The sequence below is a fragment of the Chiloscyllium punctatum genome, chromosome 22 (genome assembly GCF_047496795.1).
Source record: "Chiloscyllium punctatum isolate Juve2018m chromosome 22, sChiPun1.3, whole genome shotgun sequence".
Lineage (NCBI taxonomy): Eukaryota > Metazoa > Chordata > Chondrichthyes > Orectolobiformes > Hemiscylliidae > Chiloscyllium > Chiloscyllium punctatum.
Window position 1 is genome coordinate 31,221,408 of NC_092760.1, and position 12,368 is coordinate 31,233,775.

Sequence of the window (12,368 nt, forward strand, 5' to 3'; positions counted from 1 at the left end):
AGGGGTGACCTTAAAGAGGTTTATAAAACCATAAGGGGCATGGATAGCATGAATTTACAAAGCCTTTTCCCTGGGATGGGGAAGACTAAAACTAGAGGGCATAGTTGAGAGGAGAAAGATTTAAAAAGGATCTAAGGTGCGTCTTTTTCAAGCAGAGGGTGCTGCTTGTATGCAATGAGCTGCCAGAGAAAATGGTGGAGGGTGGTACAATTACAACATTTAAAAAGACATCTGGATGGGGATATGAATAGGAAGAATTTAGAGGGATACGCGTCAAATGCTGGCAAATGGGACTAGATTTATTTGGGATATCTGACTGGCATGGATGAGTTGGACTGAAGGGTCTATTTCAGTGCAGTACATCTGTGTGACTCTGTAACAAGTTTCTATTGTTATGACAGGGTACCATGAGCAGCAAAAATTATATAGTTTAAACTTAAGTGGAATAAATGACATGAGATTTAACCCAAAATATAGGGTGTTAATTCATAGCATGTCAATAGGAAAATAGTACACTCTGCACAACAGATTTCATAAAACAATGCAAAAGATATTCAGACTAATCGTAATCTGCAAGCATAAATCAAAAGATAAAACTATAGTTTAATCAATCTCATGCCTTTCTGAAATATTTTGTGGTTTTTAATATTCTTGTTACAATATTATCTGCCAGTAGGCTCCATGTCTGTCATTTTGACAGAGTGTATTAGAGTTATGTGCTGTCAAGGAGACGCTAATGACATTTATTGAACTGTAATGTAACTATATTTTGTTATATAAAAGAACATCGCAAAGTCAACAAGACTTAGTTTAAGAACCATTCTGTCTGTATTGATTTTCAGCCAAGGTACTAACAGTCTCGGAGACTTCCTGCAAATCACAAGCTCAAAAAAAAATCCTCTGCTACTTCTGCTGTTGCCCCAAGATACCAGAAACTGAAACCACCAAGTTTATTTAAATTCCAGATGTCCGAAAATCCTTGCACTCTTTTTAATATTCTAGAAATATTTTGAAGCATTCTTGTGCAATTGAGCTTAACTTGATTCACACAATTATTTGGCAGCAGCTGGGGGGGGGGGGGGGGGGGGGGGGGGGTGGTGGTGTGGGGGGAGATGAAGAGCATACACAATCCTTGGGGTACTAGAAGGGGATACATGTAATTCATAAGGCTTGGTTTTCATTTTATCAGACAAACGGGAGAGAGAAAACATTTTTTTTTATGAGAACAACACTTCTGTCTGGAGTCTGTATTTTCTGCTTGGTTGACGCTATGGTTGGATAAAGTATGTAATGCCTAAACAAAAGTCTATATCATTGCGAACATCAAAGTGACCTGCCATTGGTATTTTATGAATGACTCAAACTTTCATTACGATACTCAGATGGACCTACCGTCTGATGGAACTCTGCCCACTCCTCATCAGTTGGCATTTGAGGTGGTCTCCATTCCTCAGTAGCACTTCGTATTTCAGGTAATAACACTGAAGTATTATTTCTGATTTAGTTTCTGAGTAGGCTGTTGCATATAACCCTTTCAATTCCAAATCTGCATCTCTGTTAAAGAAGATGGGCTAAACAATAACCTCACCCTCTTTGCTGTCATCCTAAGCCAAATTTTCAAAATTGTATCCGATAAGTGAATTTCCAAATCAATTCCTTGTCTCATATTTCTGCCAATCTGATTTATGTGCCCAAAGTCTAGACAAAACATAATTAGGAAACAATCCAAGATTTTTTTCATAACATTTCAGCTTCTTTTACTTTTTACCGGTTATTGTACCGCACTGGGTGAAGCCCATATCTTTGAACTTGCTGGGTTGTTTCCCAAAATAGAGTCAATTCCCCCAATTGGAATTTCACTCCCCCAACCACCACTTCTCCACTTATCAAGTCAACTCTTTATTCCTACTCTGCACAATGGGACCAGTTTGCAACCTCCTTGAATACCTCCAAATAATATTTTTTCCATTATCAACCCCACTGAAAGACAACATTATCATCAACCAGTATCAGTGATTCACTTGCTCTCAGTATTTTACTAGTTTTGCTTCTTGACTTTAAGCACAAGGAACCATGCTTGAAACAAAATAGCTGAACATCCAGCAGTCTGAATTTTCTCGTCAAACTTTGAAAAAGAATTTTCAAGGCTGCCTGATTCATCTTTCCCTTCTTAGCATATTCCAAGGAAACATGTTTTCTTCATAACATTGCTACAGCTTTAGAAGCTAATTCATTTCTCGATGCTTTTGTTTCTAAAGACTCCTTAGATTTTCTGACTACTGCAATCAGTCTCCTATTTAATTTTCAATAACTGGATTTGATATGCCCAATCTTATTACAATGAAAATGTACTAACTTCTTGACACAGCCTTTCAGCTCTCGCCTTTCTCCTTTACAACTTTGATATCTGATTCATCCGTCTGTTCTTTAAAACTAGTATTTCTTACATCTGCAAATGTTAGAACTATAGAATCCCTACAGTGCGGAAAGAGGCAATTTCACTCATCGAGTCTGTACTGACCCTCACCAGACCCAATCATTTACCTTATCCCCTTAACCCCATATGGCTAAGCCATCTTAACCTGCACATTCCTGGACATTATAGGGCAACTTTTACAATGGCTATTCTATGTAAACTGCACATTTTTGGACAGTGGGAGGAAACAGGAGCAGCTGGCGGAAATCCATTCAAACATGGGGAGAATGCCATGTGCAAACTCCAAAGAGTCACCCAAGGCTACAATTGAACCCAGGTCTCTGATGCTGTGAGGCCACTGTGCTAACCATTAACCCACCATGCCACCCGCATATCCTATTCTATATATATTCTATTTCTCTTTTCTCCAAGTTGTTTTCAGGCCATCTTATGTTCTTGAATTTTTCCGTCTTTTCAGAGATCAAGTTTTTCCAATTCCATTTCCCACTGGTTTTGGTTCTCTTTTTCCATCTCAAAATTTCTTACCTCCACTTCCCCATTTTGTTTTTCTCCTCTTTCCATTACACACTGTTGTTCTCAACTTCAAGTATTCATATTTTATTGTCTGTCTTTAAGTCCAGTTTTTGTTTTTATTTCTAATTGTACCGTAGCTAATTCCAGTGATAAATCACAATTTCAGATTGCTTTTCTTCCAATTCTAAGTGTCATATAATCACCTGAAGTAGCTCAAGCTTATGAGATCTGTTTTACTTCAACCTTCAATTTATCTGCTAAATCCCTCAGTTTTAGTCTACTGTTATATCTTCTGCTTGCAGAAAGGTTTCAGTAACATTCAAAGCCATCTTCAAATTTCATGCAATAAATGTTTCCACAACACAGGTGTTTTATATCCAGAACTAATCCTTTACTTGAACAAGGCAGACACTGATTGCTCATAACTCTAGTGAATTCAAAGACTCTGGAGAAGCCTACATTTGTCATGACTGGACAAGTCAGATTCCAGACTGAAACCTGGCTTGATCGAACATATTTTGATTTGTTTTCGATTTAACAGTATGGTCTCTTGTGGAGACACAAGCACATAATACTGCAGATTTTGTTTTAACATGAAAACAGAAGTATGTCAACAAAAGAAGTGAATATAAACTAGAATAAACCAATTTATCTACTTATAACACAAGACCGTTAAGCACACACTATTTAATCCCACTAATCCCAAAGCACTCCATTACAAGACAGCAAGAAAAGTACCTAAAACACACCTAGCAGAGTAGATTCATAGAGGTCTATAGCATGGAAACATGCTTTGGTCCAACTTGCCTATGCCGCCCAGTTTTCACAATTTAAACTAGTCCCATTTGCCTGCATTTGGTCCATACCTATTCCATTCATGTAGTTGTCTAAATGTGTCTTAAATGATGAAATTGCATTCACTTCCACCACTTTCTCTGGCAGCCTGTAGCAGACACTCATAACCTGCTGTATGAAAAAATTGACACTTTTGTATCTCTCCCATCTCAACCTAAACCTATGCCCTCTAGTTTTAGACTCCCCCTACCATGGGGTAAAGCTGTTGGCTATCTATCTTACCTACACCTTTCATGATTTTATAGACCTCTATCAGGTCACCCCTCAGTCTCCTACACTTCAAGTCAAATAAACTCCAACCTATCCAACTGCTCCTTATAACTTAAACCTTCAGTCAAGGTAGCATCCTAGTAAATCTTTTCTGCATTCTTTCTAGTTTAACACAATCCTTTTTATAGTTGGACCACCAGAAGTGCACCAGTACTTCAAACGTGGCCTCACCAACATCTTGTACAGCTGCAATAAAACGCCCGGACTCAATTGTCAGACCGAGTAAGCTGAAAGCCTTTTTCACCGTCCTGTCTACCTGTGACTCCATTTTCAAGGAGCTATGACCCTGTACTCCTAGATCTCTTTGTTCTATAATACTCCCAGGGCCCTACTGTTGACTGTGTAAGTCCTACCCTGGTTTGCCTTACCAAAATGTAACACCTTACATGTATCTAAATTAAACTCCATCTGCCACTGGCCTAATTGTTCAAGATCTCGCTGTATTCCCAGATAGCCTTCTTCACTGTCCACTATACCATCATCTGCAAACTTACTAACCAAACCTCCCAGATTCTCAAGAACAACACTAGTGGACCCAGCATCAATTCCCTTGGCACACCGCTGGTCATAGGCCTGCAGTCTGAAAAACAACCCCCTTTCACCACCCTCTGACTTCAACCTCCAGTCAATTTTGTATCGATTGGCTAGCGCTTCCTGGATCCCATGAGATTTAACCTTACTTGACAACTTCTTGTGCGGTACCTTGTCAAAGGCCTTGCGAAAATCCATGTAGTCAACGTCGATTACACTGCCTTCATCTACTTTCTTGGTCACTTCTTCAAAAAACTCAATCAAATTTGTGAGACATGATTTTCCATGCACAAAGCCATACTGACAACCCCAAATGAGTGCTTGTCTCTCCAAATCCCTGCAGATTCTGTCTCTCAGAATCTTCTCTAACAACCGACTCACCACGGATGTTAGGCTCACTCATCTGTAGTTGCCAGGCATTTCCCTGCAGCCTTTCTTAAATAAATGGCACAATATTTGCCAGCCTCCAACCTTTGGGCACTTCACCTGTGACTGTCGATGACATAAATATCTCTAATAGGCTGCATTTGCCTTGAGATGGAAAAGATACAAAAGAGTCCAGGGGCAATTTTTTCGTATCTCTGCAATTTCCTCCCTAACCTCCAACGAAGTCCTGGGATACATTTCATCAGGTCCTGAGGATTAATCTACCTTAATGTGTTCTAAAACTTCCAACACCACCTCTTGTATGCCAAACCATCACTCATACATTACTCATGTTAGAGTCCCTATCTCTAAAACCTTGACAGATTTATGACATGGTGGTGGTGGTGATGGTGATGAACTGGAGTGGACAAAGTCAGAAGTCACATGACACCAGATTATAGTCCAGCAGGTTTATTTGAAATCACAAGCTTTTGGTGTGCTGCTCCTTTGTCAAGTGATTTCATCTGATGAAGGAGCAGCACTCCAAAACCTTGTGATTTCAAATAAGCCTGTTGGATTATAATCTGATTTGACAGATTTAAGTCACAAATGACTAGTAGAATGGAACTGCACATAGCTTCTGTCTGGAATTATTGTACATGTGAGCTTAACCGTTTCAGGGTTGTGTGGTCTGGGACTAACTAACTCTTTTTTTTAAAAACTCCAAAATAGTTAATAACCTTTCCTGCTCAGAAGCGCTTGTCCATACAGCCATCTTCATTCAAGGTCTTTACAGGATTGCTCCTGTCAGTATAACTTAAAACATAATTCTCTATATTATGGGTGTTTCTCTTAAGCTTAAAACAAATTCCAAAAATTTGTAACAAAACTTGAAAATAAACAAAACTCCGTCAGTGGTGTATAAAAATGCACTGATTCCAAAACTTGATCTGAAAATCTATTTCAAAAGAAATTGCCATGACCACAGTAACATATACAAAGTTAATAATTAATGTCAGACTTACAGGTTACTAACTTGAACTAAAAATCCAAACTCACAATAGATATTCAGAAGAACACACTTCCTCAGAAATCTATTGTGAGACACAGTTCTGAACACCTTTTGGAAGTCCACATACATCCTATCAACAGCATTCCCCTCCATCAAAACTGTCTGATACCTTTAAAGAAATCCTATTGCCGTCAGAGCCAGTCTGGGTGTCCCAGGAATCTAACACTGTCCTTCGTGCACCATCCTTGCAGCCAGGCATTCATTTGTCTCATCTTCCCCATTTCCATATTCAATTGTACATGGCACTGGAGGTAATCTGGAAGTTACTACTTTCAAGGTGCTGCTCCTTAAGTTTCTATCCATCTCTCTAAATTCCGATTGCTGGATCACCCTCCTCTTCCTACCTATGGCATGAGTTGATCATAACCTTTGGTTGTTCACCCCCTTTCAGAAAAATGTCCTGGTCTGTGACTTCCCTGACCCTAGCACTATGTTGGAGTTATGTTAACAGTGCAGAAACATTTGTATATTCCCATAATTAAAGAACGTCCTATCAGTACTGTTCTTCTAGTCTTCTTCCTTCCCTCATGTACATTTGGGCCACCTGAGATGGCACTGGCATGATCCTTTGTGCACTTCTTTAAGAATCCATTGCTCCCACTGATATTCAGAATGGAAAACCTTCAGTAAGTGGGACTCCTAGGGTCTGCAGCACTATTTACCTGTTTCTCTTGAACAACCTGGCAGTCACCCATTTCCTATGTGCCTGCTTGGCCTTCACGTGGTGTGAGTGCACTATTCATGTAGCTCTTTGCCTCTTGGATGCACCTCAATATCTCATGCCACTTCTCAAGTTCTGATAGCCAGAGTTCAAGCTTGAGCAGAAAGTGAAATCATATAGAGTTGTAGCTTGGGTGCTGGTTGCAGTTGTTGTGGGTATGTTCACCGAGCTGGGAAGTTGGTTTGCAGATGTTTCATCCCATTTCTATGCAACATCCTCAATGCTGTGCAGCCTACTGTGAAACACTGCTGTACTGTGTCAGTTGGAATGTATTTGGTTTTGTTCCTGCTGCTTCCAGTTGTTTGTTGACTCCATCAATAAATATAGTCCTAGACCCGATATATCGAACACTACAATGAACAACCGGAACCAGCAATGGGAAGTAGCTGGAATGAAACGAAACACATTCCAACTGACACAGTACAGCAGCGCTTCACAAGAGGCTCCACAGCACGGAGGATGACATACAGAAACAGGACGAAAAATCTGCAAACCAACTTCCTGGCTCGACGAACATACCCACAACAACTGAAGGTGAAACTTCCTGCTCGTGGGCTTATCTAGGTTATGAGAAGTACCCATAACTCCCCACATGCTATACCATGGGCATTCCACATGGCTGAGATGCCCTGCCATACCATAACTTAGACTATTTAATTAAAGTTGGAGTAAGTAATTTAACTTTAACCTTATCTCTGTACCGTTAATTAAAAGCTGGACAATAGTAGAAAATATACTCTCTCCTGTCAACATGTGAGTTGGTGACTATCTTGGCTTCCTCATCTCCCCTTCTTTAGGTGCTGATGACTGTGTTTTGGTCCTTCTCTTTTCATCCCCATACCTTCAGCTGTCCAGGTCCAAATTTTTGGAATTCCCTCCCTAAACCTGTCCCTTTCAACCACACATTCCTCCTTTAAGATACTCAGCAAAATCTATAATCTTTGACAAAGCTTTAAGCAATCTGATAAACAATCTCCTTATATGGATCTGTGGAGAAAGTGAAGACTGCAGTTGCTGGACATCAGAGTGGGATAGGGTGGTGCTAGAAAAGCACAGCTGGTCAGGCAGCATTCAAAGAGCAAAAGAATTGATGTGTCAGGCATAGGCCCTTCATCAGGAATGTGTCATACTTTGTTTCATAATACTCCTATGAAGCACCCTGAGATGTTTCATTACGTTATAGGTGCTTCTTGTTGGACAATGGGTAAGAACAGAGTAATGGGACTAATGGATAGCTCAGAGAGCTGGTACAGGTCCCATTGGAATGAAATGGTTATCCTGTGAGTCACAGTGGGCAATTAAATAACTAACAGGAGGAGAACAAACTTCCTCATTGATAACAGATCCCAGCGTGAAATTGAAACAAAAAGGCTGAAATATTTGAAGGAAGGAGCAAATACAAGTGCTCTGTGGATAATCCAACTCCGCTTCCTTAAGATCTCCGCCATCACAAAGACTTTGTTTTTAGAAAGCAAGGCTTGAACCTCTATAACCTTTCTTGGCCACGTGACGTCCAAATTCACTTTACAATTAATGACGCAGTTTTGGCGTGTTGTCACTTTTTCTATCGTACAATAGTTCAAATATATTATAGCTAGCATTAGTTGAAATTCATATGGCTACTGAGTTCCTATATTGAGCTCAGCAAAGTTTTTTCTGCATAGTATCCAATTTCTCACTGCTAAGATAATGTAATTATGCAGACAGACAAGCAAGTCAACCAATACATTAAAACATGCTGTTGCCAGAGATGACTCCTGCAGTTTTACCTGCTGGCAACAAGGCATCAAACAGCGAACAGATTAATACTTACCCTCATTGAGGTTTCTCCACCATGGGGTTGCTGCAATCGGAAGACTTGTGCCACCATATGTTCAGTGGATGGGTGCAGCAGGATGCGCCGGGAGGCCAGGCCAACCATCACATACTTGCCCATTGGAGATAAACTGACAGAAATAGCATTTGGGCCTGTGGGGAGGAATTAAAATACAAGGCTTAGCTCTGCTAGCGATTAGTGTTTCAAGCAATTATTGCTCAAAGGCAGACTGTGTTATCATTCATGAGTTGTTTCCTTGGAATACCACAAAGGATGTACCTTGAAAAACAGAATTAAGGCTTTATTTTGGGTAAAAATGGATTTAAAAAGTTCACCTATACAAAAACAATGTATCAAAACATTAACATAAATAAAACATAAATTTATTGGTTATAACATTAAGTTAGGGAAGCCTCACCAAGCTTTACAAATAGAAATTAGAAATTGCACTCCTGTATCTTACACCATTCCAACTTCCCAATAAAGAGGTTCCAAGAAAAATAACCCCAACATATCCAATGCTGCCTTATAGCTCAAACTCTCAAATTCTGGCAACAGTTTCCACCAATGTGTGCACATCTTTCTCTAATAGTGTGATTGGAATTGTTTTTGGGAATACATACTGATCCTTCAGGGCAACGAGGAACTGAATATAGAATTGTTTGGACATTCTGGATTAAAATACTTTACCAAGATTTTGAAGGGAGATGTGTTTTTTTCTGGAAATTCAAGTCGTGTGTGTAATGTGAACTGTGGCTCATCTGCTAAGTCCTGAAAAGTTGGAAAGGAGTTAAGCAAAGTTTTTAAGAGAGATAGGAGTTTAGGTCAGAGAGTCATACTGCATGGAAACAGACTCTTTGGTTTAACTAGTTCATGCTGACTATGTTCCCAAACCAAGCTAGTTCCACTTCCAGTGCTTGGTCCATATACCTCAAAACCTTCCCTATTCATGAACTTATCCAAATGTCTTTTAAATGTTATAATTGTACCTGCATCTACCATTTTTTTCTGGCAGTTCATTCCACATACAATTCACTGTCTGTATAAAAAAGTTACCCGTCATGTCATTTTTAAATCTTTCTCCTTTTACCTTAAAAATATGCCCGCTAATCTTGAACTCCCTCACTCTAGGGAAAAGACTCTTGCTATTCACTTTATTTATGCCCCGCATGATTTTATAAACCTTCTACGCTCCAGTGAGCAACATCCCAGTCTATCTTTATAAGTCAAACCTTCCATTTCTAAGAACATCCTAGTAAATCTCTTTTGAACCCTCTCAAACTTAATATCCTTCCTATAGCAGGACCACCAGAACTGTAAACAGTACTTCAGAAGAGGCCCTCACTAACATCTTGTACAACCCCAACATGACATCCTAACTTCTATACTCAAAGGCCCAAGCAATGAAGGCAAGCATTCTAAATGCCTTTTCAACCGTCCTGTCTACTTGCGACGCAATTTTGAAGAATTATGTACCTGAACCCTTTGGTGCCTCTGTTCCAAAACACTTCCCAGAGCCCTACCATTAATTGTCTAAGTCCAGCCCTTTTAAAATGCAATATGTTATATTTATCCAAATTAAACTCTACTTGCCACTCTTCAGCCCATTGATCAAGATCTCTTTGTGGTCTTAAATAAGCTTCGTCACTGTACACTACACCACTAATTTTGATGTCATCCACAAACCTACTAACCATGTCTCCAAAATTCTCATCCAAATCATTTATATAAATGACAAACAGAAGTGGACCCAGTACCAATCTCTATGGAACAGCACTGGTCACAGCTGTCCAGTCTGAAAACAACCCTTCAAACACCAACTTCTATTTCCTACCATCAAGCCAATTTTGTATCCAGTTAGCAAGCAATTGCTGAATTCCATGTCATATAACTTTACTGTTTAGTCTACCATGGGGAACCTTGTCAAAGGCTGAAGTCCATGTAAACATCATGTACCACTCTGCCCTCACCTGCCTTTTGGTTAATTCCTCAGAAAACTTAAATCAAGGTTGTGAGACACAAGTGCCCACACAGCAGGCTATGCGGACTAATCTTGATCAATCCATGCCTCTCCAAATGCATGTATCACCTCCAACAATTTACGCATTTACCATTTTTTCTGGCAGTTCATTCCACATACAATTCACTGAAGTCAGACTGAATGGTCTACATTTTTCAGGCTTCTCCTTCCAACCTTTTTTCAAATAAAGGGACATTAGCTATCTTCCAGCTCTCTGGCATCTCACTCTTGGTTAGATATGACACAAATATCTCTGCTAGGGCTCCTGGAATTTCTTGGAGAAAGTGAGAACTGCAGATGCTGGAGATCAGAGCTGAAAATGTATTGCTGGAAAAGCGCAGCAGGTCAGGCAGCATCCAAGGAGCAGGAGAATCAACGTTTCAGGCATGAGCCCTTCTTCAGGAATCAGCCCTGAAGAAGGGCTCATGCCCGAAACGTCGATTCTCCTGCTTCTTGGATGCTGCCTGACCTGCTGCGCTCACCCCCGGAATTTCTTCTCTAACCTACCACATGTTCTGGGATACACTTGATCAAGTCTCAGAGATTTATCCACCTTTACATTTTCTAAGATCTCCAGCACTACTACTACTGTAACGTGTTGTTTTCAAAATATCAGAATTTATTTCTCCATTGTCTAATAATTAAAACAAACTTGTTCCGAAAGAAAAAGGGCTTATGCACTGAAAGCTGTCTAGCGACATTCTTCTGGAGTTGGTTTCCATTTTTCCAAGTCACTTTGATAAGTCAGTTTCAGGAAAAGATCTCCAAATCTTCCAGTAGGAAAGACTCTCTCTTGTGGAAGTGTAAGAAGAAACCTTAAAGTATCTCTGGGAAGAATTCCTGGGAGCCTAACAAAGTTCCAAACATGAATACCTCTGACAAACTGATAGCTGAATTGTTATTCATATTCAAAGACTCAAGTCCAACTGACTTTACATCAGAACCAATGCCTGGTCGGAAGATTTTCCATCACTGTGTTGTAGTCAGCATTTCAATCTTGCTAGAAGGAAATTTGGGGAACTGTGAGTAATCATCCCATTTTATTGGTATTGATGGCATGCTCCTCCCATCACACTCGCACCAAAGCCTCAAAGTGAGAAATTTAAAAGTGGACAATGAAATTGGACATGGAATAACAGCAATTGAAAAAGGATGAAAAAATGGTTTCCATACAAAGGAGGTTCATTAATAATAAATTAAAAAACACCTTATATACATCAAACTTCATGCAATCTTTGGTATTTTTGTAAAGCAACTAACTCCAAATGAAGATATACAGAATATATTATGAGACTGCATCACCTCATAAAGGAACAGGTGAGAATGAAAAAGAAGCCCCTCAATGCAAACAGTAGTTTCCAAAAATCAAAACATAGGCCTGAAAAAAAAACTCACTAAAAACTCTTGCAAAAAGTACATTATTTTAAGCCCAATTTCTTTCAAAACTAATGAATTCCTCATTTTTTATAATGAAACAAAATTTTAATTTCAACACCCATTTTCCAGTTAGAGAGAATGGCTACAGCATCAAAATTAGGACTATTTTATTCAGTGAATCCGTACCTACAGGAAGTGGTTGAAAATTGATAAGTCTGTTCATCATCAAAGTCTATAAATTAATTAGTGAAGGTGAAAGGATGGCATTGAATAGAAAGAAATGCAAGTACAGAAGAGTCCACGTGATTCTTCATGTCTCCACATTTCTTTCATTTTTATTGCCGGGAAAGCAATTACAGTTTGATGACGGAGTTAACAATTCATTTAACT

General features: G+C 39.4%; 1 protein-coding gene across 5 annotated transcripts in view; it reads right to left on the reverse strand.

Annotated features, from left to right (window-relative positions):
- The window catches only part of LOC140493477 (activating molecule in BECN1-regulated autophagy protein 1-like), a 389,583-nt gene that overhangs the window by 127,366 nt on the left and 249,849 nt on the right, over window positions 1-12,368 (reverse strand). For all 5 annotated transcript variants that reach the window (XM_072591949.1, XM_072591950.1, XM_072591951.1 and 2 more), the window contains one exon: window positions 8,579-8,733. In XM_072591949.1, the coding sequence (XP_072448050.1) occupies window positions 8,579-8,733 (155 nt within the window). The remainder of the gene's footprint in view (window positions 1-8,578; window positions 8,734-12,368) is intronic.